The sequence below is a fragment of the Diceros bicornis genome, chromosome 19 (assembly GCF_020826845.1).
Source record: "Diceros bicornis minor isolate mBicDic1 chromosome 19, mDicBic1.mat.cur, whole genome shotgun sequence".
Lineage (NCBI taxonomy): Eukaryota > Metazoa > Chordata > Mammalia > Perissodactyla > Rhinocerotidae > Diceros > Diceros bicornis.
Genome location: NC_080758.1, coordinates 18,584,907 through 18,610,384, shown reverse-complemented (window position 1 = coordinate 18,610,384; position 25,478 = coordinate 18,584,907). Strand labels below are relative to the sequence as shown.

Sequence of the window (25,478 nt, the reverse complement as noted above, 5' to 3'; positions counted from 1 at the left end):
ACGGGGGTTGGAGGGGGAGCTACCGGGAGCAGTGTGCCCTGTACCACAACCAGGTTCGCAGGAATGGCACTGTGCATATACCTGCTTTGGCCCTCACGAGGACTTGTCAAACCCAACAGCACAGCTCTCAAAGCAGTGAAGCCCCAGTGCTTCTGCGTCCTCAGGCCTGTGGGCCCTTGGTCCATTAATGCCACTGCTTTAGAAAATGGCAACTATGGTGTGGGGGAAGCGACAATGAGCTTCAGGTCCGGGCTGAGGTAGGAACCCCGTTCAGCCACCTTGCAGCTGGGCAACTATGGGCAACTGACTTAAATGCTCTGTGCCCAGTTTTTTCATCTGTCAAATGGGAGTAATAATTGTACCTACCACAAGGGGTGTTTGGGAGGATTAAATGAGTTAATTTATGCAAAGCATTTAGAAAAGGACTTGGTTTAGTAAGGGCTCGATAAATGTTAGCTATCATTATAATATAATAGTAATGATATAAAACAACGATTAAATAATTAAATTATAAATATAATAATAACTATTTGCAATCTCTTCCTCGCTCATCAAGCGCCCGCCACCCTGGCCTCCTTTCCCTGCCTAGACCAGCGTTTCTCAACTCTGACATTATTGACATTTTGGACCAGATCTTTCTTTGTGGTTGGAGGCTGGGCCACCCTGTGCATTGTAGGATGTTCATCAGCATCGCGGGCCTCTACCCACTAGATGACAGGAGCACCCCTCCTTCCTCAGTTTTGACAACTAAAAATATCTGCAGACATTGCCAAGTGTCCCTCGTGGGACAAAATCACCCCCAGTTGAGAACAACAGGCCTAGAACATGTTGAAATCTTTCCCCTTGATGCTGTACGGTTCTTTCCCTCTGCCTGGGAGAGCATTCCTCCTGCTCTTCCCTCGGCTAGCTCCTTCTCATCCTTTGTCTGCCTAAATGTCTCCTCCTCCAGGAGGCCCTCTCTGACCACCTCATCTTCCCGTCTCCACTGGGGACATGTTTCTTTTGTGGTTTTTCCCACCATGTGCCATTATTCCATTTATTTGTCTGTGGAATTCTGTTTGTCCCTTCCGCCAGAGGTGGGATCTTTTGGAGCAGGATCCACATCTAACTGGATTGCTGATCTGCCCCTGACGCCAAGCACAGAAGGGGCACAGAGCAGACCCTCATTCACTATGTGTCACGGTGGACAGGCTGCCGACAGCGCAGGGAAACTTACCTTCTGGACTGTGAAGGTGCGGATGACGTACTCTGCCAGGGGCTCTGTTTCAATCAGGGTGACTTTAATGTCTCCGTAGACCTCTGTGTCATCCGGCCAGTATCGCACACACTTCACCTGTGAGAAAGGACAGAGACGAGGACGGATGAGCAGGTGGCTGAGTGCGAGCAGCCACCTCATCTGGTCTTCCCATTCAAATAAACCCGCAGACTACTGTGGAGGAATTTCAGTCCAAGGGGTTCTCAGTTGGCCAGGGATCAGCCAAGTGCACAGGGCCAAGCTTACTCCTAGAGGAACTGGACCCATCAGGAATCATGGGAGCACCTTCTTTTGCAGAGCTCCATATAATTTCCAAATCCTTCATCACACTAAGTGAGGAAATAGATCCAGGTGAGATAGGCAGGTGGTGTTAGCCCCATTCTACAGATGAAAATACTACTCAAGTTTGGAGGTTTGGTGACTTGTCTAGGGTCACGTGGCCAGTTCTATTTTGGGCTGGGTCCTCTTTCTGCTAAACCAGGCTGGGGCAGCTGAGTGATATCAGCTGAGCAGAGATGAGAGTAAAAGCTGGGAAACAGTGAGGAGGGGGAAGCAGAAGTGGTCAGGAGGGGACACTATTAAGAGGTGGTAATCAGGGGCTGGAAGGAGAAAGGCTCTTAGTTGGGGAAAGGATGGAAGGCGCTGGCCTCAAAGGGAAGACTTTGCAACTGCTCTCTGCCTGGGTGGTGGGTGCGGATGCTACGAACAAGCTATTCCCACATTTCACTCTAAGTCAGACTCCGCAGGAAGAAAAAGAGATCATCATTGTTTTCCCCTTAAAAGAACAAAAGCATTACCATTCCGGGGGACGCCGCGCGGCCCAGAGTGGCATTTCCCACAGTGTGTTCCGCTGGGTGCTAATAGGTGTTAGATAAAAAAAAAAACAAGAAACAAAAAACAAAGAAAAAAAGGTTTTGTGGTCAAATGAGTTTGGGAAATGCTGGATTAAACAAAGTTAAACAGGCCGCTTTGCTAAAGGACTTCTCAGCTCATTTAATGTGCTAATGCTAACGTGTTTTACCGCTCTCCAAAAGGGGCAAAGAGTACACAGCATTTCCCAAACGTATTTAACCATGGAACCCTCTTCTCACTAAGCATCCTGCAGACTAGCATCCCATGGAACCCACTTTGGGAAACGCTGGCATAGCACAACAGGCTTTGGAGGCAAATGGATGCATTGCTTGGATCTAACACTCAGTAGCTGTGTAGCTTCCAGAAAGTGCTGATACCTCTCTGAGCCTCAGCTTCCTATTAATGATAGCCAACTCTGTTGACTGCTTTCTATATCTTCTATGAATCCTTTACATGTATTAGTTTAATTACTTATCATCACAACCTGATGAAGTAGATATTATTACTATCCCCATTTTACAGATGAGGAATTGGAAGCAGAGGGAGGCTGAGAAAATTGCCCAAGGTCACTCGTTGGTAAGGGATGGAGCCAGGATGCGGAGGCAGGCCGTCTGAATAATTACCAGGAACACTGCCTCGTACCATTGTCTTGAGATAAAATGAGGTGATGCACAATAAGAATCTGGGGCAGTGCTTGGCTCCTAGCAGGAGTTCCATTAAGAGATTGCTTTCCTGTTCCCTCCCCAAGTCCAAATTAGATTCAGGATCTACCCATCAAGGAAATCTGTCTCCAATGCGAGATGTGTTATAGAATTTGGCCCTGAATTCTTACATACTGGGCTAGCCTTTTTGTCCAAAGTAGCCACACCTTGGGCCTCTGTCCCTGGGGAGCAGTTGTGAGTGGAGGGACCATGGGCACTAGAATGAGAGTCAACAGTCAGAGACTGTGGCTTGGTTATGGCTGGGTGACTTCAGGGTGGTTACTCCACCCCTTTGGGTCTATTTCCTCATCTGTAAAACTTGGGAATGGACTACGTAAGAGTGGGCTCAAGGATGAAGTCTCTCCTGGCCCTCAGTTCCAATGAGGCCACGAAATGTCTACACTCTTTTACTGGATTATGACTGACAACACAGATTCCCCCTTTCCCATTATCTTGGAGGCCAGGACTCCTTATTTTAATGGATTAGCTGGTTCTCGTCAAACCAAAAATTTACGTGCCCACTCTTTAGTTAGTTCATGTGGTAAGTAGAGAGGCCCTCCTATGTCTGGTGTTTGTACACCTGCCTCTAAACCCAGCAGCCCACCCACCCACATGGCACAGTTTACCAAGTAGGCAGAAGCAAGCTGGGAATAGCAGTCCCATTTCTAAGCCCTAGGAGTAGCTAAGGACCACATAGGAGAGAGTTTAGATAGAGCAGAGGGGGAGACCAAGGCCTGAACCCTGAAGAACATGAAGCTTTAGGGGTCAGGGGAGGAAGAGCAGGGAGCACAAGGTTGAATGCTGCTGAGAGGTTGAGTACAATGGGAAGAGAGAAGCGGCTGTTGGATTTGTCAACATGAAGGATGCTGGTGATGTTGACGATATCACTATGGGTGGAATGGAGGGGGTGACAGTATCACTACGTGGGCTTGAAGAAACAGAGCCCGTGTGTGTGTCTTTAGAGTTTGGCAGAAAAGCAGAGACAAGAGAATCATCTTTGTTTGCTGGTCTCTCTTTTTAAGGGGGAAGGTACTCAGCATGTTTGTACGCTGAGGGGAATAATCCAGCAATGAGAAAGAGACATATTTTTCAAGTGAGAGGGGAAGATGAGAAAACTTTTGAGCAAAATCTGTTTTTCAAGGCACCAGGCTTACCTTTGAAAGTGCAAAAGTCACTTCTTTCATTGTATAAGGCTGAGCCATAGGAAACGGCTGATATTCTATCTTTTTGGGGTCAACAAAAACAGCCATATTTTATGGCTCAACCTCATTAGAGGGGAAGAATGAGAAGATGGTTGTAGATACAAGTAGGATTGCAGCTTCATGGGGTGAAGATGAGAGAGTTCACGTCTGATGGCTTTAATTTCCTCAAACTATATGAGATGACATCATCAACGGAGAGGGAGGGTGGAGAAAAGGATGAGGAGGGTTTGAAGGGAAAGGACATTCCTTGAGTGTGAAATAGGAGGGAAGATCTCTCCCACGTAGGTTGCTATGAGGGTGAAATATTGAATAGAAGGGGCTTGACACAATGCATGGAACAGAGAGATGCTCAGGAGGGCAACGCCAGCATCCTCTATCCAGGTAACTGCAGGAGGGGCTTACCCTGCCCACTTCCACGAGGTTTGTGACCATGACGATGCTGGCCGAGTTCTCCTGCCAGATCATTCTCCAAAAGTCCTTTACAGTCTCCTGCATTGGACCTGCCAACAGAGAAGGTGACAGGGTCAAAGATTACAAGTCCAGGCAGCAGCCAAGAGGCTGTCCCTGCTGGTTGATCAGTCAAGGCTCCACATAGGTGAGCAAGGGTGAAGCCAAGTGATCCTCGTTGGGACACCCAAGTAGCTGAGACTGGGGCCCATGGCATGTGAAGTCAGAGTATGGATAAGAAAAGCCACATTCCAAACTTGCAAGGTCTGCAGCATCCATGGGAAACGTCGACAGCTTCTCCTCTTCCCTCTGTTGTCCTGCTCAGACCCTTTCCACCAGCCCCACTTTCCCACTGACCCATCATCTTATCTGGACTATATTATGGGTTAATAATATAACTTAGGGGGATTTTCAAAAATTGGGCTCCAGAACCTCAATGAGAGACAGGAAGGAAATTGGGGTGGGGAGGGTGGGAGAGAAGAGGTCTGCCAGGAGCCAGATGCTGAGAGCACAAACAGAGAATGCCTGATTCTGAGGTTGACAAATGCTAGAAGCATTCATCTGCAGCCCAGACAGAAAGGAGGACAAAAAATAGAGAGGAAATTGGAGATAGGATCTGAGAGTCCAAAGCAATTTTCTCAGAAATTTTTCTTTCCATTTCTTGGGCCTTCATCATTTTTAAAATTACAAGGGTCATACATGCATTTGATATAAAATTTTGAATGCCGTTTTTCTGTGTATATATGTATATGTAGGTATTTACTGTAACAAGCCTCATATATATTATACGCATTTTCCAATGCCCTTAACAATTCTTACCAAGCACGATATTTTTCATAGCTGCATAATTTTATATAATATGGAAGTATCATACTTTATTTAACCAACCTACCAGTTGTTGGGCATTTAAGATTTCCCACTTTTTTCCTATTATAGATAACACTGTGAAGAGAATCTTTATAGATAAATCACTGTCCACATATATAATTATCCACAGGATTTCCTTCCAGAAGGGTTTGAGAAGTGTGATCATTTCTAAGCCTTCTGATAACATACTGGCAAGATGCTTTCTAGGACAGTCGGCCGCTTCTCTCTTCTGGGCACACACCCATTGAGGAGATGAGGCACCGTCAGCTCCAGTGCTGGACGGTGGATATCGACAGCACAGGCCTGAGGCTCATGCATTTGGTCTGTCCTGCCTGATTATTTGCTAGCGACACCTCCTTCCTCTCTCACTCACGTCCTTCCCGGCTGTAGCTGAACTTGTCACCTCCTTCCTTCCCAAACAAACAAATGAACAATCTCAAGGACCTCTGGAGGCTCTCCAGTCCTACTCTCATGCGACCTCTGTACTGGTAGAAGCTCATTCCTCTCCTCCAGTGAAGGGCAAGGGCCCTTTAGAGGAAAAGGAGGGCACTTACCTTGAGTTGCAATGTAGTGCCGAGGTCGATGGTACCCCTGAATAACAAGAGAAAAGCACAGTGAAAAGTGCCCAGTCAAAGGTTGCAAACAGTGTAATACGAATAGTTATCCTTTCTAAGACATGGTTTCCTCACAGACAAAATGAGAATAGCATTAGACATATCCCAGAGAAGTGGCAAAGAATAAATAAGAAAATACATGTTAAGTGCTGAGTAAATCACTAAATGTTTATTATTATAGTTACTTGTGAGGTGCCCATGCAGGCTTGCCCTGGAGCTAGTGGACTGGGTGCGAAAACTGCCCAGGCATCATTTATGCTCATGCACCCAGAAAGAGGTGTAGAAAGAATTTTCAGGTTTCTGCGGGACATCAACCCCCAAAAAGTCTTTCCTGAGCCACGATTATATGAGGAACACTGCACGAGGCCTTGTAAGGCACCTGAGAGAAGAAAACAATTGCATTCTTGGCTCTTTGCATTAGTAACAATTAGAAAAAGAAAACTGGGAATGAAATCACACTGCCTCTCTGTGTGACACGGATGGGCTTGGAAGGCTTGGAATTAAAGTCCCTTTCATCGGGAAGGATCCCGTGCAAGTATGATCCAGAGACTCATAAAGCCACTCTCTGATTCAGAGACCAGTTTCTGATTTCCCTGTACATTTCAGAGTGCTCCAATATGCCTGCTGTGTTCTGGTGTGGGGTGTTTCTGGTGCTCCATAATCCTAATCACTGGGGAAGAAGTTGAAGATGACCTCTTTTGCCTGGCCGTAGCATACCTGGAGGGTCCCCTTTCCTGTTACAGAGAGGAAGTATATCATATTGGGTAGAAGTTCAAGTTTTGGAAATAGATCTGCATTTAGTACATAACATTGAATGTAATTAGTATTTATTGAATGAATAAATGAGTGAATGAATAAATGAATGGATAAATTTAAAAAAATACAGATGCCAATTATGGAGAATTATTGGTGGAGCGGTTGTTGACAGCCCTGAAATCCACTTTCCTTTATGGTTAACCATCAAGTCCTAAAGTTTGATGAATATCTATTTTTGTCTTTAACGTTGGTGATCAGTCCTGTCAAGATGGATGAGCTGACTCAAGACCCTGTTCTTCAGGAAATAAGCCAGAATTACCATCCGTCTGGTTTATGGTGAAATAGATATGGCATCTCTGAAGTTCTGGATGCACTTTCTGATTCAAAGACTAGTTTTAGAGTCCCCTGTACATTTCTCCTCATTCCCCTTGCTCCATAAATATTTAGTAGGTACCTCCTAATTCCTCAACATACTCTAGGAATATCTGCGTTGATTGTCAGTATGAACCCAAGGCCAGAACAGCTGGACTAACCACATAGGAATCAAGAACCCCATCTAAACTCTTTGTTTGAGTGGTCCTATCTTTTTAGTGATGTTGTCAGCTTCTTGAAGACAAACACCACCCCCGAAGTTTAATAAAAAATTCCCACAGAGCCTAGCATAGTGTGAGACTCAGAGCAAATGCCCAATAGACAAGCTACTGACAAACCAACTAGTAAGGCATCACAGCAGGGTGGTTATGTGCACAGACTGTGGACCTAACTGCCTGGGTTTGAATCCTGGCTCCGCCCCTTCCAGGCTGTGTTGTCTGGGGCAAGTTATTTAATCTCGTTGTCCCTCAATTTATTTTTTGCTGTCAAATGGGGATAATAGCATTTACATCATAGCGTAGCTGCTGGGATTAAAAGAGTTAATATAAGATAGTTACTAGATGCCAGGCACTATCCTAAGATTTAACATATATGTCTTTGCTATTATTATTATTTTATTGTTTATCTGGCAAACAATTTATTGAATGCCTACCTCAACTAAAAGTCTATGCTGGCCACTAGGGAGATTGTGAGATGGTAAGTACTGCCCTCCCCTCTGCACTCTTCCTCTGCCTATGAATGCAGTAACTGAGCCCTTCTCTGAGACAGAGGTAGGAAGCAAAGTGAGAGGTAGGAAGAGTGATCTGTTCCTCTAAGTCAAGATGGACAGGGCTTCCCAAGCTCACAGGAGGAATTAGACCGAGAATTTTCTTGAGTAGGTTTGGGAATAGAAATAGTTTCCTAGAGCCTGGGAAGATGTGGTTCCTCAAGTCCACCCTCTTCTGCTATCCCCCTCATCACTCCTCACAGCCCTCGTCCTCCCTGACCTGGGCCATGGCACCAGTCTCTTGCTGACCTCTCTGCCTCTAGTCTGGTCCCACAGCCCATCTGCTTCCTGCCAGAGTGAACTTCCCAACACACATCTGATTACGTTATTTCCCCACTTAAAAGTCTGCAATGGCTCCCCATTGCCTGCAAGATAATATCTAAATGTCTAAGCTTGGAAATAATCATCTGTCTCCATCCTCATCTCCAGCTTCATTTCCTTACTTCTAGTTGTCCCTCTCCATCCCCTCCTATGTACCCTGTGTCCCAGCTTCCCCACACCACACTTCAGATGAGACCTCCTTCCTCTCGAGTGGTCCTGCAGGGCTTTGTATACACCTGATTAACACACTTACAGCATGTGCTGCAATACATTTTTTGTACTTTTCTCCTCCTGGGCCATGGGACATGACACTCAGAGCTGGGTGCAGTTTTCAGGAGAGGCTGGTTGGTGGCATACATGCATGGATATGTCTTTGAGGTAAGGTTGGGGTACTCCCTTAATGCACAGGCTGGAAGACAAAAGACTCTGGAGAAAACTGATTTGGAAGATTCTAATGTGCTTGAAAGTCAACGAGGTGAAATTCTGAGCAAGAAATTCCCATTTCGGTTGTGGGGTGAGATGACTTGGGTTCACTATTTTCATTTATTTGTTAGCTCAGGCATTCAGTATTCAATCAACGGGTATTAATTGAGCACCTACTATCGTGTACAAGGCACTGGAAATTCAGAAGTGGACCAGATGGATGTGAGCTCTGCTTTTGAGCAGCTTATGGACTCACTGGGATAAGCGCTCCCAAGGCGAAGATGTGGGGCTCTGTGGAGCTCCCATGGGGAGCTGACTCAGCCAAGGAGGCCAGAGAAGTGTTCTCGCAGGTGGTGGTGGTTGAATTGGCCTCTTAAGCCTAGTTTGGGCATCTCGACATCCCTGTGGTTCCCATTCCATCCCTTCAGAATGGTCTCTGTTTCCTACCCCTCTCCCCCAGCTCACTGGCTGTCTTGCTCTTCTTCAGAAATAGCAGTCATGTTTCCATGTAGAGTCTCAGCACTGGCCATTCCCTGTGCCTGCTATGTCTGTCCCCAGATCACCCAGTGGTTTGCTCTCTCCCTCCATCCAGGCTTCTGCTCCGTTGTCAGTCACCTCTGGGGGCAGCCCTTCTCTACCACTCTGTCAACCTCTTTCAGTTTTCCCAGGTTTACTTTTCTTTAGGGCACCTATCACCAAATGGCATAATGTTCTTTGTTTATTTCCATGCTTAGTGTCTGTTTCCCCAGCTGAATGAGAGCTCCAACAGGGCAGGGCTGTATCTGTCTTGTTCATGGCTGTGTCCCCAGCACAAAGAAGTGTGCCTGGGCCATCAGCCATGATAAATGCATATCGAATGAATGAATGCATGCATGCTGCGCGCCTTTCCTCACAGCACACTGCATCTAAGTAAAGAGACCCTCTTTGGCCTCCAAGAACCCATGCAGTCCCCAAAGAGAAAACATTCTAACCATGAGACTCCTCAGCACTGGAGATAAAAGGAAATGTATTGCTCAATTGGGACTCCTCTGGGGATTTGCCAAGAGCTGGTACAGAAAACTTCCTAACCTTAAAAGAACTTCGAGTTCATTTAAGTCCCACCTACACAGCATGCAGCTCTACTGCAAACCAGCACTGGGCCTCCCTCCATCTGTCTGTGAGCAATGGGAAGAGGTTCACATCCAAAACGCATTTATCTCACTCTGCACTCACGCATCTGTTACTTACTGGAGCTCCAGATACGATATTTATTTCCAGACTGGTAATTTATAACAGATTCAAGTGGCCAATATATGGTGGGTGTGCAAACAAACCCGCCAGCGGGATGGTTCAGACAGGAGCAGAACCACGGCCTCTGGAGGCACAGACAGGGCTGGCCCCATCCAGCTCATTCTCCAAATGGAGTCATTTTAAGGGATCGTCAAGATCCAATTGTGGATAAATGATTCTAGCGTGCGCAGTTAGCTCTTTGGGGAGCAACGAAGATTTCAGCTGGGCTGGAGACCAGGGCAAAGGGGTGAGGACCTAGATAGGTGACTCGGGTGTGTCTTGCCAGGAATCCCCATAGAGACCCCAGGAATTTTAACATTGCTGGAGTATATGGCAGGTTTGTGATTAATGTGATTCCCCTACCCTCCACCCCATGTTGGTAATACCGTGCCAGGAGGTGTTTGTGCTTGGTGTCTTCTCTGTCCCTCCATTTACCCTCTCTTCCTTTCCACGCTTTGCTTTGTGCCATGGGAGGCTGGCCTGTGTGGACTACACCATGCGCTTCCATGCCCTCTGGCTTCTAGCTGGGTTCTGTCAATGGGGAACAGAAGCAGGAGCTCACAGGCCATGCGGAGGTTGGGGAGGTGACCTATCAGGTCACCATGGGTCAGCCTTGACACTCTATCAAAGGCTACGGCTCCTACCAGGTAGCCCTCTCCTTATAGTTACTCTCTCCCTCTCTAAGCCTGGAGCTCCCTGCAGTTGCTCGCCCAGGGATACCACACCCCACCCTGCTGGATTCCCTTAATCTTGTTCCCACCCTTATTAAACTCTCCTGGGTTCCTCCCTTTGAGTGAGCTTCTGTTTCCCAATGGGACCCTAACAGATAGATACTTTACATCACTTATCACATTCTTGTGGGGTAGCACTATTATCCCATTTTACAGATATCAGAATGTGTAAATAATTTATCTAAGATCATAAAGCTAGTAAGCAGAAAGGTCTGGATTCAACAGGCTCTACAAAGACTGAACTCATGACTTTGGTCTTGTGAGCCCTTAACTCTAACCACTGGGATCCAGCATCACATATTAAGACAGCATCTAGCAGAGGCTGTCTGGCGTGTCTGCACAATCTACTTAAAGAGAGAGGGAGGAGGCTGTGGTGTGTCCCAGGTGGGCAGAGAACTGGATTCTAGCTGTGTGACCTGAACAAGGCTCTTAACCCTGACCCCTGGTTTCTCACCCTTAAAGGCTTGCAGAATGCACTGTAATGATAGAACCTGATAGAGCTGGGAGACGTTCTTAGTACTGATGTTGCGAAGATTCACTTGCATTTTAAGCAATTTCATTTGTTGCCTATAAAATACCAAATTGTGTCTTGGCTCTGACTGCACTCAGATGCTCACTCAACTTTGGATTGAGTGTCTGTCTAGGAAAGTGACTTTTGCTGGAGGTCACCACTCAGATAACAAATGCCAGATGTGGCAACTTGGGCTGCCGACCCCGCATGGGCCATGGCCCTCGGGGCTGCCGCATCCATTCAGCCATAGACAAGTCAAGGAGAAATGGAGGGAACCAACTCAATATGGTTTAGCACGTGCTGACTGGGTCCCCACTGTGTTCTGGGTGCAAGGTGTGTCCGGGAGAAGGGGGGGAGGGCAGTAGGAAGAGCCTGGGCTGGGAGTCATTCAGCTCTGGTTCCTAGCCTTGTTCTGCCACTGACAAGCTGCATGCCCTTAGATAAGCTTTGCCACCTCTTTAAACCTCAGCTTCCATATCTGGAAAATGGGGGTGATTACTTACCTTGGTGGGCTGTTGAGAAGTCTCAATAAACTGACTCATCATAGGGTCCCGGAGTGACTCATTTAGAGCCACTGGCTATTGTCATTGCTTTACTGTTATTATTAAAGCCAGCAGGGCATGGTGGGGAAGGCACCCCTGATTTAGATGCCTGCTCCCTCTTCCCTCACCTCCTAGCAGTGTGAGCCTGGATAAGTTACATGACCTTGAGAACCTCAGCTTACTCATCTGGAAATGGGTAGTAATGAGACTTACTTTGTGAGGTTGTGGTACTAGTTAAGATAATGTTGGTACATGAGAGGTGATCAATAGTTCTTAGGTTACCAGCAATCCTTCTTGCTTGACTGATTCTTACTCGTTGGCTAAGGCAGCACTGTGTCACCTCCTCCCGGAAGGCTTCACTGATCACCCCATCCCCACCTTGAGGTTTTGATTTTCCTTTATGTTCCCATAGCCACTGCTCTGTGAGGACTCTTTTCTTATCTGATTCTCTCACCAGACTTGAGTCCCTTTTAAGGTTTGTATTTCCAGCACACTGTGGAGGATCTGCTCAGTGTTTGTGAAATGAATACTAGATGCAGGAGGGAAAGGCTGAAGGGTGAATGCTCAGGGTGTTTTGTTCCAGGCTGGAGACAGGCTGTTCCAAACTGGCCATGTCCTTGTGAACTTTCCCAGAAAGGCCACAGTGACAGAGACCACGACCTCCACTGAAGCCCCAGCCCCAGTTCCTGACCACATGTAGGCCCCTTGTTAGCCAGGGTCCAGGCATGGAACTAGAAACCACCCTAGGTGTTTCACACAGAGCGAATTCAGTATAGGGAGTTGGTTATACAGCTGATGGGAGTGCTGAGATGCTAAACAGTGGACAGTGGGGTGACCCAGAGATTGGCAACAGCGGGAGGCTGTGACCACTGCTAAAACTAGTGGGATAATGGGAGACAAAAGCTGCCAGAGCCCAGGAGCTGGGGCCATCTGGCCAAGCTGGAACTCTGATGGGCTTGCTTGATGGAAGCTGGAGCCGCAGATGGGATACAGCCACTGCTGCTGTTGCTACCCCAGGACGTGAGAGAGGAGGAGAAACACACTGGCTTCTCCCTTCTTTTCACCTTGCAATCTCCCATCAGTGCCTCCCTTGAAGGGGCCAGCTCACTCTCATCCCTGCACTACACACCCATACACCCACACACCTGCAAAGCAGAGTGGGGAAGGACAAGGAATAGATCTGAGGGAAAACAGGCAAATGACCAAAACAAGGCTCAAAAAATAATTGTTGAATTAATGAATCGTCTGGCTCAGTCTAGATTATGGGGAATTCAAAAGCATGCCACTGAACTTTATAGCTTGTCTATAAACACACTTGGGAATCAGAGGGACCAAGGTGCATCTCTGAGCCATTCATCAAGGCCCTTGGGCTCCTAGCTGAGGTCCTGAGAAGCCTGGCTTGAATCAGTCACGCTAGGATGTCCATCTGGCCCCAGTGGCCATGCTCCTCTTTTGCAAACTCTCTCATGTCCGTGGGAATCCATCTTGGCTCCTGTTGTATTTAGTCTCTTCCTCAACAGTCTCTGAAATCCTGAAGCAGCCCCTTCCCTAATTGGGTGTCTTAATTCCAGACTCTCCTCCCTCTGATCTCTCTTACTCCAGTGACAGATAAATCATCCAAAGCTCAGCTCCCAACTGGTAACCTCCTTGATCAAAAACTTTCAATCGCTTCCTCTTGCCTACAGGATAAACTCCAACTTCCTAAGTTTGATCATAAACCATCAAAGATCTAGCTCCACTTTATTTTCCACTATTCCCATTAATAGTCTCTGCTCCCCTCACACTGAGCTGCTACATATCCTCTGCTTCTAGCTGCTACAGCTTGGCTTGTGCTGTTCTCTCGAACCAGAGGCCCATCTTCCCCCTCTTTGATTTTAAATTCTACCTGCGCCTGAAGCTTTGGTTCACATCACATTGTGCATTCCTGATGGAAGAAGTGAGTTTTCCCTCACCTCTGAATCCCTGCAGCGTTTTATCTGAACTTATGACACTTATCGCTTTCTAGTTGGCCCTGGAATTATTGATGTGCACAGCTTAGCTTCCTGCTAAGGTTTTAGAGGGTAGAGACCATGGCATTTTTAGCTTTATGGTTCCCATAGCATCCAGCATACAGTAGGCACTTTTAAATTTTTGCTGCATAAATGGCTATACCTTCAAAAGAATGAACGAATGGACAAACAGACACACATACAGGTGACTTAGAAGGAACAAGATTGGCAGTTGTCCTAGGGCCCTGCAGAGCAGGCTCCTGCAGCCAGTGTGAAAGAGGATGTAGCTTTAGATGGATAACCAACTTGGGTTATACTAGTTACACGATCAGGGAGGAGCCAGACCACTCTGGACATGTTCTGGGGGGCCACCTTGTTGGGGAGAGAGTGGGGGACAGCCACAGATCTTGAGCCTGCTGTTGTCCACCCCAGACCCCAGCTGCCCAACCCACGAAGACCCTCACATCAATATAGTTGGCGTTGATGTAGTCAGAGTGTGGGTCTCCATCCAGCACCAGCAGCCTCACTCGGGAATGGTCATCTGCAGAGAGAGCAGAAAGCAAGGAGACAGGTGGTAAGAAGCTTTTGGTGAGGAGCCAGCACTGCCTTCCTTTAGAGCCATCCTTCATTAACCACCGCATATCAGGCCCTGTGCTGCTACTGTACACACTCTCTCCTTTAACCCCCAGCGCCGCCCTCAGTTATTACGCCCATTTACAGATGAGAAAGTTGAGGCTCAGGGAGATTACTATGCCTTAAAAAGGACCTGTGTATGCTTATTCTCTTTTCTCCACCTGCCCTTCTGATTCTGGCTTTGTCATTACCTACCTGGGTGAGTAGGTAGGTACTCAACCTGCTTGTTTAAGTCTTAGTAAATTTGTCATTAAAATGGGGATGGAAATACTCTTTCCACAGGACAATGCAAGAGACACCATATGAAAACACTCTGGCTGTGAGAAGTGTTGAACCAGAATTAATATGCTCCATTTTCATGCTTGCTTAAAAAAGGCAAATTTACCTATTTTCCACACGTGCACAAATTGCTTTTCTTTTGCCTCTTGGAATATTGTTGCAAACAGATTGTTGGCCACGTATTGTTATCAATACTATCATTCAAACGAAGCTGACTAAATCATTATAAAAGAGGTCATCCACAACTAAAGATCGTGTTACAGAGAAGACCATTTCAAACACAATCTAGGCATAAACAAGATTTGCAGGCTTTAGTCGATAGCACACTTACTTCAAATAACACCAAATAAAAACCATTTAAAAAAAACCTAGTACAGCAGAAGAATCAGGCTAATCCTTTACAGTTAATTAAAGCGTGCTCCAGCACGCTAACAGACACACACAAACAAAACACCCTGGTTGGGTCTGGTTGGGAGGAGGGGGCTCAGCTTGCCGGTCAGGTCACTGGGCACATGTCACTGCATGTCGCTGCATCAACTGGCCAGTCCGCCCTACCCTAGGGCAGGGGTGGGGTTCCCAGCAAGTGGGCCAGAAAGCTCTGGGCATCCCCAAGGGTCCCCAGAGGTTAAGGAGGTCAGGTCAGCCTATCCTGTTAGCCTTATACAGCACTTTGCAGTTCACAAGCACAGCTAGTACTACTAACTGGAATCCCTGAGAACAGGGGCATTATTTGTTTTGTTCCCTGACCTATCCTCTGCACCTCCACATGGGGCAGGTACTCAATAAATACTCGGTGAATGTATGAATGGCTTAGCTTGTTGGACTCCCACAATGATCCTGTGAGAGAAGCAGGATGGGTGCTCTTAGCCCTTGTTACAAATGAGGAAACTGGGGGTCACAAGGACTGACTGGCCACGTGGCCAGTGGATGGTGGAGCTTAGAAGAATGGGGTTCTCTTAACTCTGAGTTCAGACACTCCTCCTTCCAAAGGCCCAAGCAGGATATTAGAAACCTCTTCAAGCGTACACAGCAGAGGGAGTTAATGACAGAGAAGTGGCTACCTGGGTGACGGAAGAGGTAAGAAGTGAAATAGAGGAGGGTGAAGTAACTCAGATATAAGCACCAACAAGGACATACTGTCTCCCCAGGGCTGGAGGGACAGAGGGAGGATGCAGCATTACCAGAGCTCAGGGGCTGGGGCCGCCTGTGGACACTGGAGCCTCAGTGGGCTTCTCTGGCCAGAGCTGGTGAAAAGGAGGAGCCTCTCTGCCTCCTAAAGAAGGCGCCTGTGAGTGGACAGATGGGAGAAATACCCCGGCTTCTTCCTTTCTCCCGCCCTCCAGTCTCCCACCAGCACATGTCATTGGCCAAGCGCAGCCAGAAGCCAGCTGACAAGAGAGACTGAGACGGGCAACCTGCAGGGGTCAGTTCCTTGTGATAGAAATTTGAACAGAAGAAGGTAAGGAATGGGTCTGTGGATGGACAAACAGGCCCGGGCTTGGCAGGATACCACCCAAATCCATTATTAAATTAACTAATCAATTAATTAAAAAATTATTCATTGAGTATCTGCCATGTGCCAGGCAGTATGCTAGACACTGAGATATACTGGATGCCCCTTTACTCATCATGGGGAAGAGTTTCACTGGAAGCAATTACAGGGAGTAGGTGGAGGTCTAAGTAACTCCTTTGGGTGGGTGGGGGAGTGGGGGAGGAGTTTGAACTAGCCTTTATGGAGTTCACGAGAGCTACCAGAGAATTTACATACATTATCCCACTCAATCGTTTATTCCTTAAAATAGCTCTATAGGTTATTATAATAATACCACAATAATGTAGTATTATCATTCTTTCCATTTCACGGATGAAAAAACTGGAGCCCAGAGAGGTTAAGCAAGTTTCCCACGTTATGTTATCCCAGCCTATGAGTGGCAGAGCTGGGGTTCTATCTCAGGTCTGTCTGATCCTGAACTCCTGCTCTGTTCACACAATGTGCTGCCCCTGGACCTCCAGCATCTTGCAGGTACTACTCCTGGAGTCTGTGCAAATGTTTGCTCCCCAGCTCCTGCAGTATTCTAGCCCAGAGAGTAAGACTTCTTGGGGGACACTCCACCCAGCAGGGATTCAGACGAGGCCCAGCACCTGCCTCTGAGCTCAGGCTGTTAAGCCTTGTTACCAGTGGTTACAAAAACTGTAAGCCTTAAAAAAGTGAAAATGCATATTGTGTTTTCACTCAGTGGTCTCACTAATGACTTATTGATTCAAAAATCTCCTTTATTTATTGAGTTATGCCTTCCCTTGGGGTCTATAGCACTGGAAACAGAGATTCTGGTTTAAAATATTGAAAGGGAATTTTCTTTAATATAAATGAAATTTAAAATCTGAAAGCAAAAATGATTAAAAACAAAACAAAAAGAAACTTACTTCTTTTAGTTAAATATGCTTGAAGATGAAAGGTGCCTCTAACCACCAGATGATGGTATTGGCCAATCGCTCCTCTTCATTCATTCATTAAGGAGACGTTCACTGAGTGCCTACTACGTGCAGGCTTGTTGAAGGGACTACGAAAGTGTTATCAAAATGATACTCACGCTTAAAGAGTTTGTCAGTGTAGTGGGGGAGACAGTGTGTACCTAGAAGTGGAACTTCAAGGTCTAGAAAGTGAGAAATAGAGGGCTTTGTGAAGTAATAATTGAATGAGGAATTTAAGTGAGTAAGGCTTGACCAATGGACAATGAGCAAGAGTCTTTCCATCAGAAGGAACAGCAAAGAGTGAAGGCAGAGATCCTGGAAAAGCAAGAACCTTGGGGGAGCTGCAAGCAGTTTCTTGTCTTGTGAACATCGAATGTGAGGGGATTAGCAGTGGGGGAAGAGGCAGAGGAGGTAGGCGGGGGTTAGATTACAGAGGGCTCTCCATGCCAGGTCAAGGCACTTAGATGCAAGTAACTTAGCAAGTCAATGATCTCTCTAAGCCTTGGTTTCCTTAGCAAAATGGAACCAATTCTATATAGCTCACAGGATGTTGGGATGATTAAATGAGAAAATGCAGGCATGAAGAGTGCTAGGACATCGAGATAATGAAAAGACAAGGCACAGACTGGGAGAAAATATTTGCAAAGGACATATCTGATGAAGGACTTGTATCCAAAATATACAAAGAATGCTTAAAACTCAACAATAACAAATAACCCAATTAAAAAATGGGTAAAAGGTCTGAACAGACACCCAATGAAAGAAGTTATACATGAAAAGATGTTCAACATCATGTATGTCATTAGGGAATTGAAAATTAAAGCAACGATGAGATACCTCTACGAACCTATTAGAATGGCCAAAATTCAGAACACAGACAACACCAAACTCTGGCGAGGATGTGGAGCAACAGGAACTCTCATTCATTGCTGGTGGGAAAGCAAAATGGTACAGCCACTTTGGAAGACAGCTTGGCAATTTCTTCCAAAACTAAATATACTCTTATCCTATGATCCAGCAATTGCTTTCCCTGGTATTTACCCAAACGAGTTGAAAAATTATGTCTGCACACAAAAACCTGCACACAAATTGTTTATAGCAGCTTTACCCACAATTGCCAAAACTTAGAAAAAGCCAAGATATCCTTCAATAAGTGAATTGATAAACAAATTGTAGTATATCCATACAATGGAATATTATTCAGTGATATAAAGAAATGAGTTATTAAGTCATGAAAAGACAAGAAGGAAACTTAAATGCATACTGCTGAGTGAAAAAAGCCGGTCTGAAAATACTATATACTGTATAATTCCGACTCTATGACATTCTGGAAAAGACAAAACTATGGCGACAGTAAAAAGATCAGTGGTTGTCAGTGACTTGGGGGGAGGGATGAGTAGGTGGAGCACAGGGCATTTTTTTGGGCAATGAAGCTATTCTGTATTATTCTGTAATGGTGGATACATGTCATTATAAATTTGTAAATACCATAGACCTGTACAACACAAAGAGTGAACCCTAATATAAACTACGGATGTTAGCAAATACTGATGGATCAATATTGGTCCATCAATTGTAACAAATGTTATCACACCAATTCAAGATGTTAATAATAGGGGAAACTGAACGTAGGTGAGAGGGACGGAATATATGGGAACTCTGTACATTGTGCTCAATTTTTCCATAAATCTAAAACTGCTCTAAAAAAAGTGCTAGGACAGTGCTGGGTACACAGCAGGCGCTTAATAAATAGTGGTTGTGGGCTGGATGTGAGGCAGGCAGTGAGCCGACGGCAGAGATGATTAGAAACTTAGCGCTCCTCATTTGCCCTTCCTATTAAATGTAAATCCACCTTCCCGCAGAGGCCAGCGCTGTTGTGTGTATTCATTAAAGGGCAGAATTCAGCCATAGGTCCACCAGAAAGGCATTGCAAGGAGTAGCAGTGTCCTCATGGTTTATTTATTCCTTCTGGGAGATGCTAATATTATTTTGTGTCCCCTTCTTCTTCTAACTTTATGTAATTAGAAGGATAAAAAATTGTGTTTATCCACACGCACGTGGAGAAAGATGGGGCAGCGGGCGATGTGAAGGAGTTTATCTGAGGTAATTTACAAGCAGCTCAGAACGTTCATTATGCCCTATCTACATTTTGCAAGCTTGAAAAACAGCTAATTTGGTACTCCTCGTTTGATATTCAAGACAAGGAGAGGAGTAGAGAAGAGTCACATAGAGGAGAAGCAAACTCCTCAAGGGAGAGGTAAGAAGAAGGTGCGGGAACCTGGCTCCACCTGGCTCTCAGCTGAGGTGGGAGATGGGCAAGAACGGGCTTGTGGGGAGGAGAGAACTGCTGACAGCCTGCAGATGGGAGACATAACTGCAAAGACATGTAGATCTAAAGAGCTCCCCAGAACACAGCTCTGGGCGAACAGAAACATTGTTCCTCTGGAATCAGTCTGTTCCTTGTAGTTTTAGGACAAAGACCAGTGGTATGTTGGTAAATCTTTAACAAGTGGCTCTCTGGAGGAAAAAAAAAGGCTCTGATTTGTAATGTCTGCTGATTTCTGTGGTATAAATACTCCCACCATGATGGATTTCAAGCCACCAACATGGCATCTGCTAGCTCACAAAATTCCTGAAAAGTTAACCATCTGCTCTCACATGCTGGTGTGAGCTCCAGGACACCATCCGTCACTGGACACAGACTGAAGCCTTACCACATGCCACATGCCTTGCCTGATCTGATGGTTTGGGACCTACTTCTCTGTCCAGGCTCATGCCCTCCTCCTCACACACTACTCTGATAACCGTGCCCTTCTTTCAGTTGCTCAAATGCACGATGTCTGCTCTGAGCACAGGGCCTTTGCACATGCAAATGAATACTCCAAACCCTGCAAGGCTGACAACATCTCATTCTTCAGCTCTCAGCTCAATGCTCCTTCCTCAGGAAGTCGCCTAGGATCTCTCCACCACAGACTCTGATAGCTCTCTGTACTTTTCTTCAGAACTCTTAGAGTAGTTGTATTTCTGTGACTTTCTCATTGACCCATGGCTCGCCTTCACACCCTATTTAAGGAAGGCATCCTATTTACTGAACTCCTCTACAGTGTGTGACACGTAGCAGGTGCTCAATAATGATCTGTTCAATAAATGAACTCATATTTGTATCCGAAAAGCTGAGAGCCAGAAGTGACAGGGCCCCTCACTTACAGTCATACAGTTGATTATAGGTAACCTGGCCTCGAACCCAAGGCTTTTCCCTCTACACAAGGCTGGCAGAGTGTGCCTGGATCCTGTGCTCAAATTCTTCCTCTTGCCATAGCTGACTCCTCACCCTACCTGCAGAGCCAGCCTGTCCTCTCCCAAGATTGACAGCCAGTTCTTGCCTTCCGCAGGAGGGAGGTGAGGGATTGGGTGGGCTCTGGAGGCAAACCTGAGATCTGTCACACACTAACCATATCACCTGCGGCAAGTTATTGGCCTTCCCTGAGCCTCAGTTTAGCCAATTCTAATATCAAAATCATATCTACCTTTGCAGACTTGTTGCAAGGATTCTAAGAGGTAAGATACGAAAGCACCTGATGTTTTGCAAGAAATCAACACAAATATGTAAATCCAGTTTTTTTTATTATTCTAGACCAGTGGTTCTCAAAATGCAGTCACCTGACCAACAACATCAGCGACACCTGGCAACTTATTAGAAATGCAAATTCTTGAGTCCCAGCCCAGACTCGCTGAATCAGAAACTCCAAGGTGGGGCCCAGTAATATGCATTTTAACAAGGCTTCCAGGAGATTCTGATACACAGTGAGGTTTGAATGTGCAGACCAATGTTCAGCTATTTAGCATAGAGGTGTCCTGGTTATTCACTTCCATTTGTCTTGGGAAAGACCAAAAGACCTTACTGGTACTGGTCCATGAGACTAGAGACCCATCTTGTGTTAGGTGGTGCGGTACAGTAATTTACCTGCATGGAGTGCAACAGATGTTCCAGGTACTGTTCTGAAGCCTTATGGATGCTATGCCATTTGATTCTCATTGTAACTCTGTGAGGTGTATATCATCGCTCCATTTTATGGATGAGAAACTCAAGGCTCCAAGAAGTTTAACAACTCAGGAGGAGGTGGAAGGTTGAGAGTTTCCTTGTAGAGTGATGTGGTCCCTACCCCTCCTGGAACTCCAAGACCCATTGCCTCCACACCCCTTCCATGCCAGTTCTTACTCCAACACTGTCCCATCCCCTTGTGTTTCCATGCTGACCCTAGAGGAGAGGGCTCATTTTCCTCCTTTGCACAGTTCTAACTCTCAAAACAAACCACATCTCCTCCTTTCTTCCTCCATCATCAAAGATAACCCAATAAATTGGTCTTCTCAAGTCACATCCACTTAAAGAGAGAACCACTCCAGAGAGGTGGGGATGGGGAGAGACTATCGTTTGATACATGATGCTCTTTCCTCCTGTCTTCCGGGCACTTAAGGAGGGTAAAGAAAAGTGGCAATTTTTCAGAGAAAAGAGATTTGACTCGTTACAATGAATTGTGGAGCTGAAAATCATTTCCTAGAAGTATTGGAAATGTTAATGCCATCATCTTGCACGAGTGGATAGGGAGGAGGCAGGTAATTCCGCCGAGACTGCCTGGGTACCTCATTGAAGCTAAAGGTCTGCACATTCAATCTTGATTGAATTACCATTATCGAGAGAGGGTGGCTTGGGTATGAAATGGAAACAGTCCAACATTCTTTGTACCTCCTTGTTCTGCCAATTCCATGCTGGCTGAGGTTGGGCAGCTCCCCTCTGCAAGGAGCTGTGTCAATAGATGAAATCTTTGGGGGCTTAAGCACAGAGGGGCAGAGAATTGAGAGAAGCTAGAGGGAGAGGGGCCCCGATGATGAATTTATTGGTTCATCCTAAGCAGGCTGTCCAGCCCACGCCCCACTAAGGTAACTGTCTGAAGAAAGGGGGGAATGTTCTTTATTTGGGTTCCTTCAGAAGCAGAATCTGAGACAGATTTGAGTGCAAGTAGTTGATTTGGGAGGTGATTCCAGGAAACACCAGAAGGGAAATGGAAAGGTGAGATGGAGAAAGGAAGGACTCCAATAAGAGGTGTGTCATCAAGTGAGTTACCACCATAGACAGCTGGGGCTTAATCCTGTTAGGGAACTCCAGGAGATAGTGTGAACATGCACCTCCAAGTTATTCCTCCCCAGGTGAGAGGGAGCTGGGGTATTTGTATACCCACTCCTGTCAGTCATCGGATGAGGGCTGCTCCTGGGAATGTTTACTTTCCTGACACTTCCAGCCTGCTCTGCAAGCTGGCAGAGAGGGCCCCAGTGGCCAGAACAAGTCCTCAGAAAAAGAGACACAGGTGGTGGTAGTTGGAATTAGGGCCAGCAACCATGGATGTGGTGGATGTTGGGGGGATATGGCAGGGGGATTCTGTACCAGGATTGGTCTGTAGGGCCCGGGCAAGAGCCGCCCTCAGAGACCGCAAAGAAGAATGGAGCCCGAGAGCTGGGAGTGCTAAACAAGGCACCCATTTTGTACCCCCAGCTCTGTCTTGCCAGGAACCAGCCGAGAAATTGCTGTGAAAAAATCCTCTGGGTTCCTCCCTGGAAGTGAGAACGGCCTCTCTGAAGAACTCGTCTCAGTCTGCCATCTGGTCTGAGGTCAGAGCCCTCAGCACATTCTCCCCCAAGAGCATGGATGTGTCTTGATGCAGAGGGACTCTTAGGTAGGGAGCACGTGGCACCCTGGCAGGCAGGAGCCCAGAGCTCTGGTTGTGGCTGCCCTACAGACTTGCTGTGTGACCCTGGGTGGCGGTTCTACATCTCTGGACCATCGCTCCTTGCCTGTGAACTCAAAGAGGCTAGACTAAGTCTCATCTAGGTTTAAAAGTCTACACAACAGATTCAGATTCAATATTTATTCATCTTAATTTGCCCTCTTTGAACTGAGAAATGAGAAACTGAGAGTCAGAGAGATGAAGTGACCTCGCTGAAGGTCATGTACCAGGTAAAGGGCAGAACTGAGACTAGAACTTGGATCTGCCTGACCCCATGTCCAATACTCCAATACACCTGAGCCCAGTGGCTTGTCTTAGATTAGGGGAAAAGAAGTCTCAAAAAATGTACCAGGTATCTTGTTTGCCCTTCAGACCCGCTCTCCAGCCTTCTGCACCTGGTCCCCTAATCCAGGAGGCTGATCTCTGTGGACAAGAGTGGAGGCTCCCAAACTTGAATGTGCATCAGGATCACCTGGAGGGCTTTTTAAAGCACAGATCACCCCCAGAATTTCTGATTTGGCAGGTCTGGGGTGGAGCCCAAGAAAGCATTTCTAACAAGTCCCCAGATGCTGCTGCTGCTGCAGCAGGGACCACACTTTGAGAACCACTGAACTAGGTCTGCAGATTCGCGTGTCCTCGGGCTTCTGGTTGGGTTTAGCCAATGGAGAGCAGAGGCAGGAGACTGGATGAAGGGAGGTACTCATTCCTTTAGCTCCCTTGTTGAGGTCATCACGGGCTGGCTGCAGTGCCAGTGAAGGTTGCACCCCCTGTCAGGTCAACTCTCTCCCCATCCTGACAACCTGTCCCACTGAATCCTCTGTGGGTGGCGGTGGTATTTAGCCCCAGGGTTCTGCACTATTCCTTGTAGTCCGTCTACACCTAGCTCCCACCTTTATAAATAATCTCTTCAATAAATTCTCCTCAAATCACCCTATTTGAGGGGCCCATCTGTTTCCTGCTGAGACCCCGACTGATCCCAGAAAGGGAGCCTCATTTTATAAAATTTGCAGCCCCCAAGTTCACTTCCTCTCCTCAGTGTCATTTCCTTCCTGCCAATCCAGGAAGCACCTTCTAGAACTTCCACATGGGGAATGCTGTGGTATTCTTGAAATCTCCCATGTCCACGGTCTCTGCCCCAGAGTTACTTGAAAGCAAAGAACTCCTTATTCATTTTCCCCCATTCATTTCCTTCCCTTTCACTTCTTTTCCATTTGCACTCCCTGGAAACCCACAGTCTCTATTACTAAACTCTAAACAGAACCATCTGGAAGAAAGGGCTTATTTAGCCAAGGTCTCTCTGTCATTGTTTCCTTTGCAGGTGGTGCCCTCCCTCCTTCTCATCCCCTTTCATCTCTTCTGTTCTCCCTGGCCTAGGCCTTTGTCCCCCACTCCAGCCTCTCAGTGCTCTGGGTTCCATAAGATGCTAATCACACCCGGTTTTCTTCTTGTGCCAAGAATATTTCTATTTACCAAGGCACGGCAGACTTTGCCTTTGGGAGGGACACATACAAGGGCAGGAACACCTTCCATTCCTTGGTGCTGTTTCTCTTTTACCTTTCTTATTTCCATTCCAGGACTTTTTTTTTTTTGGTTCCCCTTTATGTCTGTGCTGCTTTTGAGTCCACTGGTTGCCTCGGCACCATCTCCTTTCAGTACTGAGTACAGACCTGCTCCAGCCCCATTTGTTGAAGAGTTATTAACCCTTAAAGCAGAAAGGAGATTCAGGTTTATTGAAGCCCCTCAAGGTGGTATCATGTGGTGTTTGAATTCCCTCGGCCTCCATTTGGATTTCCCCAGAAGTGGATGTAAGAGGAGGGTCCCAGTGCAAGTTTATATGGAGAGGGGGACACCAGTAGGAAACAGGAGGAGTAAGACAGCCAAGAGAAGGCAGCCTGGAAACGGTGAATTTTCAAGCCCATTAAGACTGTGGGCACTGCAGCCTACTCCCCGTGGAAACTCTGGAAAAAGGTTTAGAACACATACCCAGTGGGAGGGTGAGGAGCTGGGCTATTTCATGGTCCAAGGAGATACTGCCTTGTGCATGAACAAGGCATCCTTACCCAGCTTTGGAGAAAGTCCTCAGGCAAAGAGATGCAGACAGGGCAGGACTGGGGTGGAACAAGCCAGGCGCCGAGGGCCACACTTTAAAGAGGTGCTGGCTCTCAGGGTAGCGCAAATGCAAGTGCGGGGTAAAAAGCTGTGAGTGGGGCCTCCTTGAATGTTGCATGCAAGGTGTCTCGCCTGCCTCCCCCTCATCCTGGTCCTGGATATGGGTACCGCCAGCTGGTGTTACTGCATAGTGAGGGAGTGAGGTGTGGGACACTGACAGCGTCTTCTGCACCCCCACTGATGGAGTCCTAATCCCCTTCATTGTTTTTCTTTGCTGCCTGGAATCCTGCTTTCTCAGATGCAGCTCTCAGAGGGATGGGGTTGTTCTCTTCCTTTCCCTCTGGGTCCCGTCTCTCCCCACTCTCTTCATCAGGCTCAGCATCTTCTTCCTTACTGGAATGTCACTGTTCCAAGTGTTGTTTTGATCCAGCCTCCTTCATCCATCCTTTCTGGGTGTTCTCTATTTTATTTGGGAAGCCAGAAGGGAAAGACCCACTGCTCAAGCCCTTCAGGGTCTTGCTGAGTCTGCGCTAGGTTTGGGGAAACATGAGTGCAAGATAGCCGTGGTCCTGCTGTCACAGAGCATCT

The 25,478-nt window shown here is 46.7% G+C and overlaps 1 protein-coding gene across 2 annotated transcripts in view; it reads right to left on the bottom strand.

Annotated features, from left to right (window-relative positions):
- Positions 1-25,478, bottom strand: part of PTPRT (protein tyrosine phosphatase receptor type T) — a 1,006,475-nt gene that overhangs the window by 31,661 nt on the left and 949,336 nt on the right. For both annotated transcript variants that reach the window (XM_058562674.1, XM_058562675.1), the window contains 4 exons: positions 14,082-14,158; positions 5,879-5,915; positions 4,413-4,510; positions 1,217-1,333 (listed from right to left, as the gene is read on the bottom strand). In XM_058562674.1, the coding sequence (XP_058418657.1) occupies positions 1,217-1,333; positions 4,413-4,510; positions 5,879-5,915; positions 14,082-14,158 (329 nt within the window). The remainder of the gene's footprint in view (positions 1-1,216; positions 1,334-4,412; positions 4,511-5,878; positions 5,916-14,081; positions 14,159-25,478) is intronic.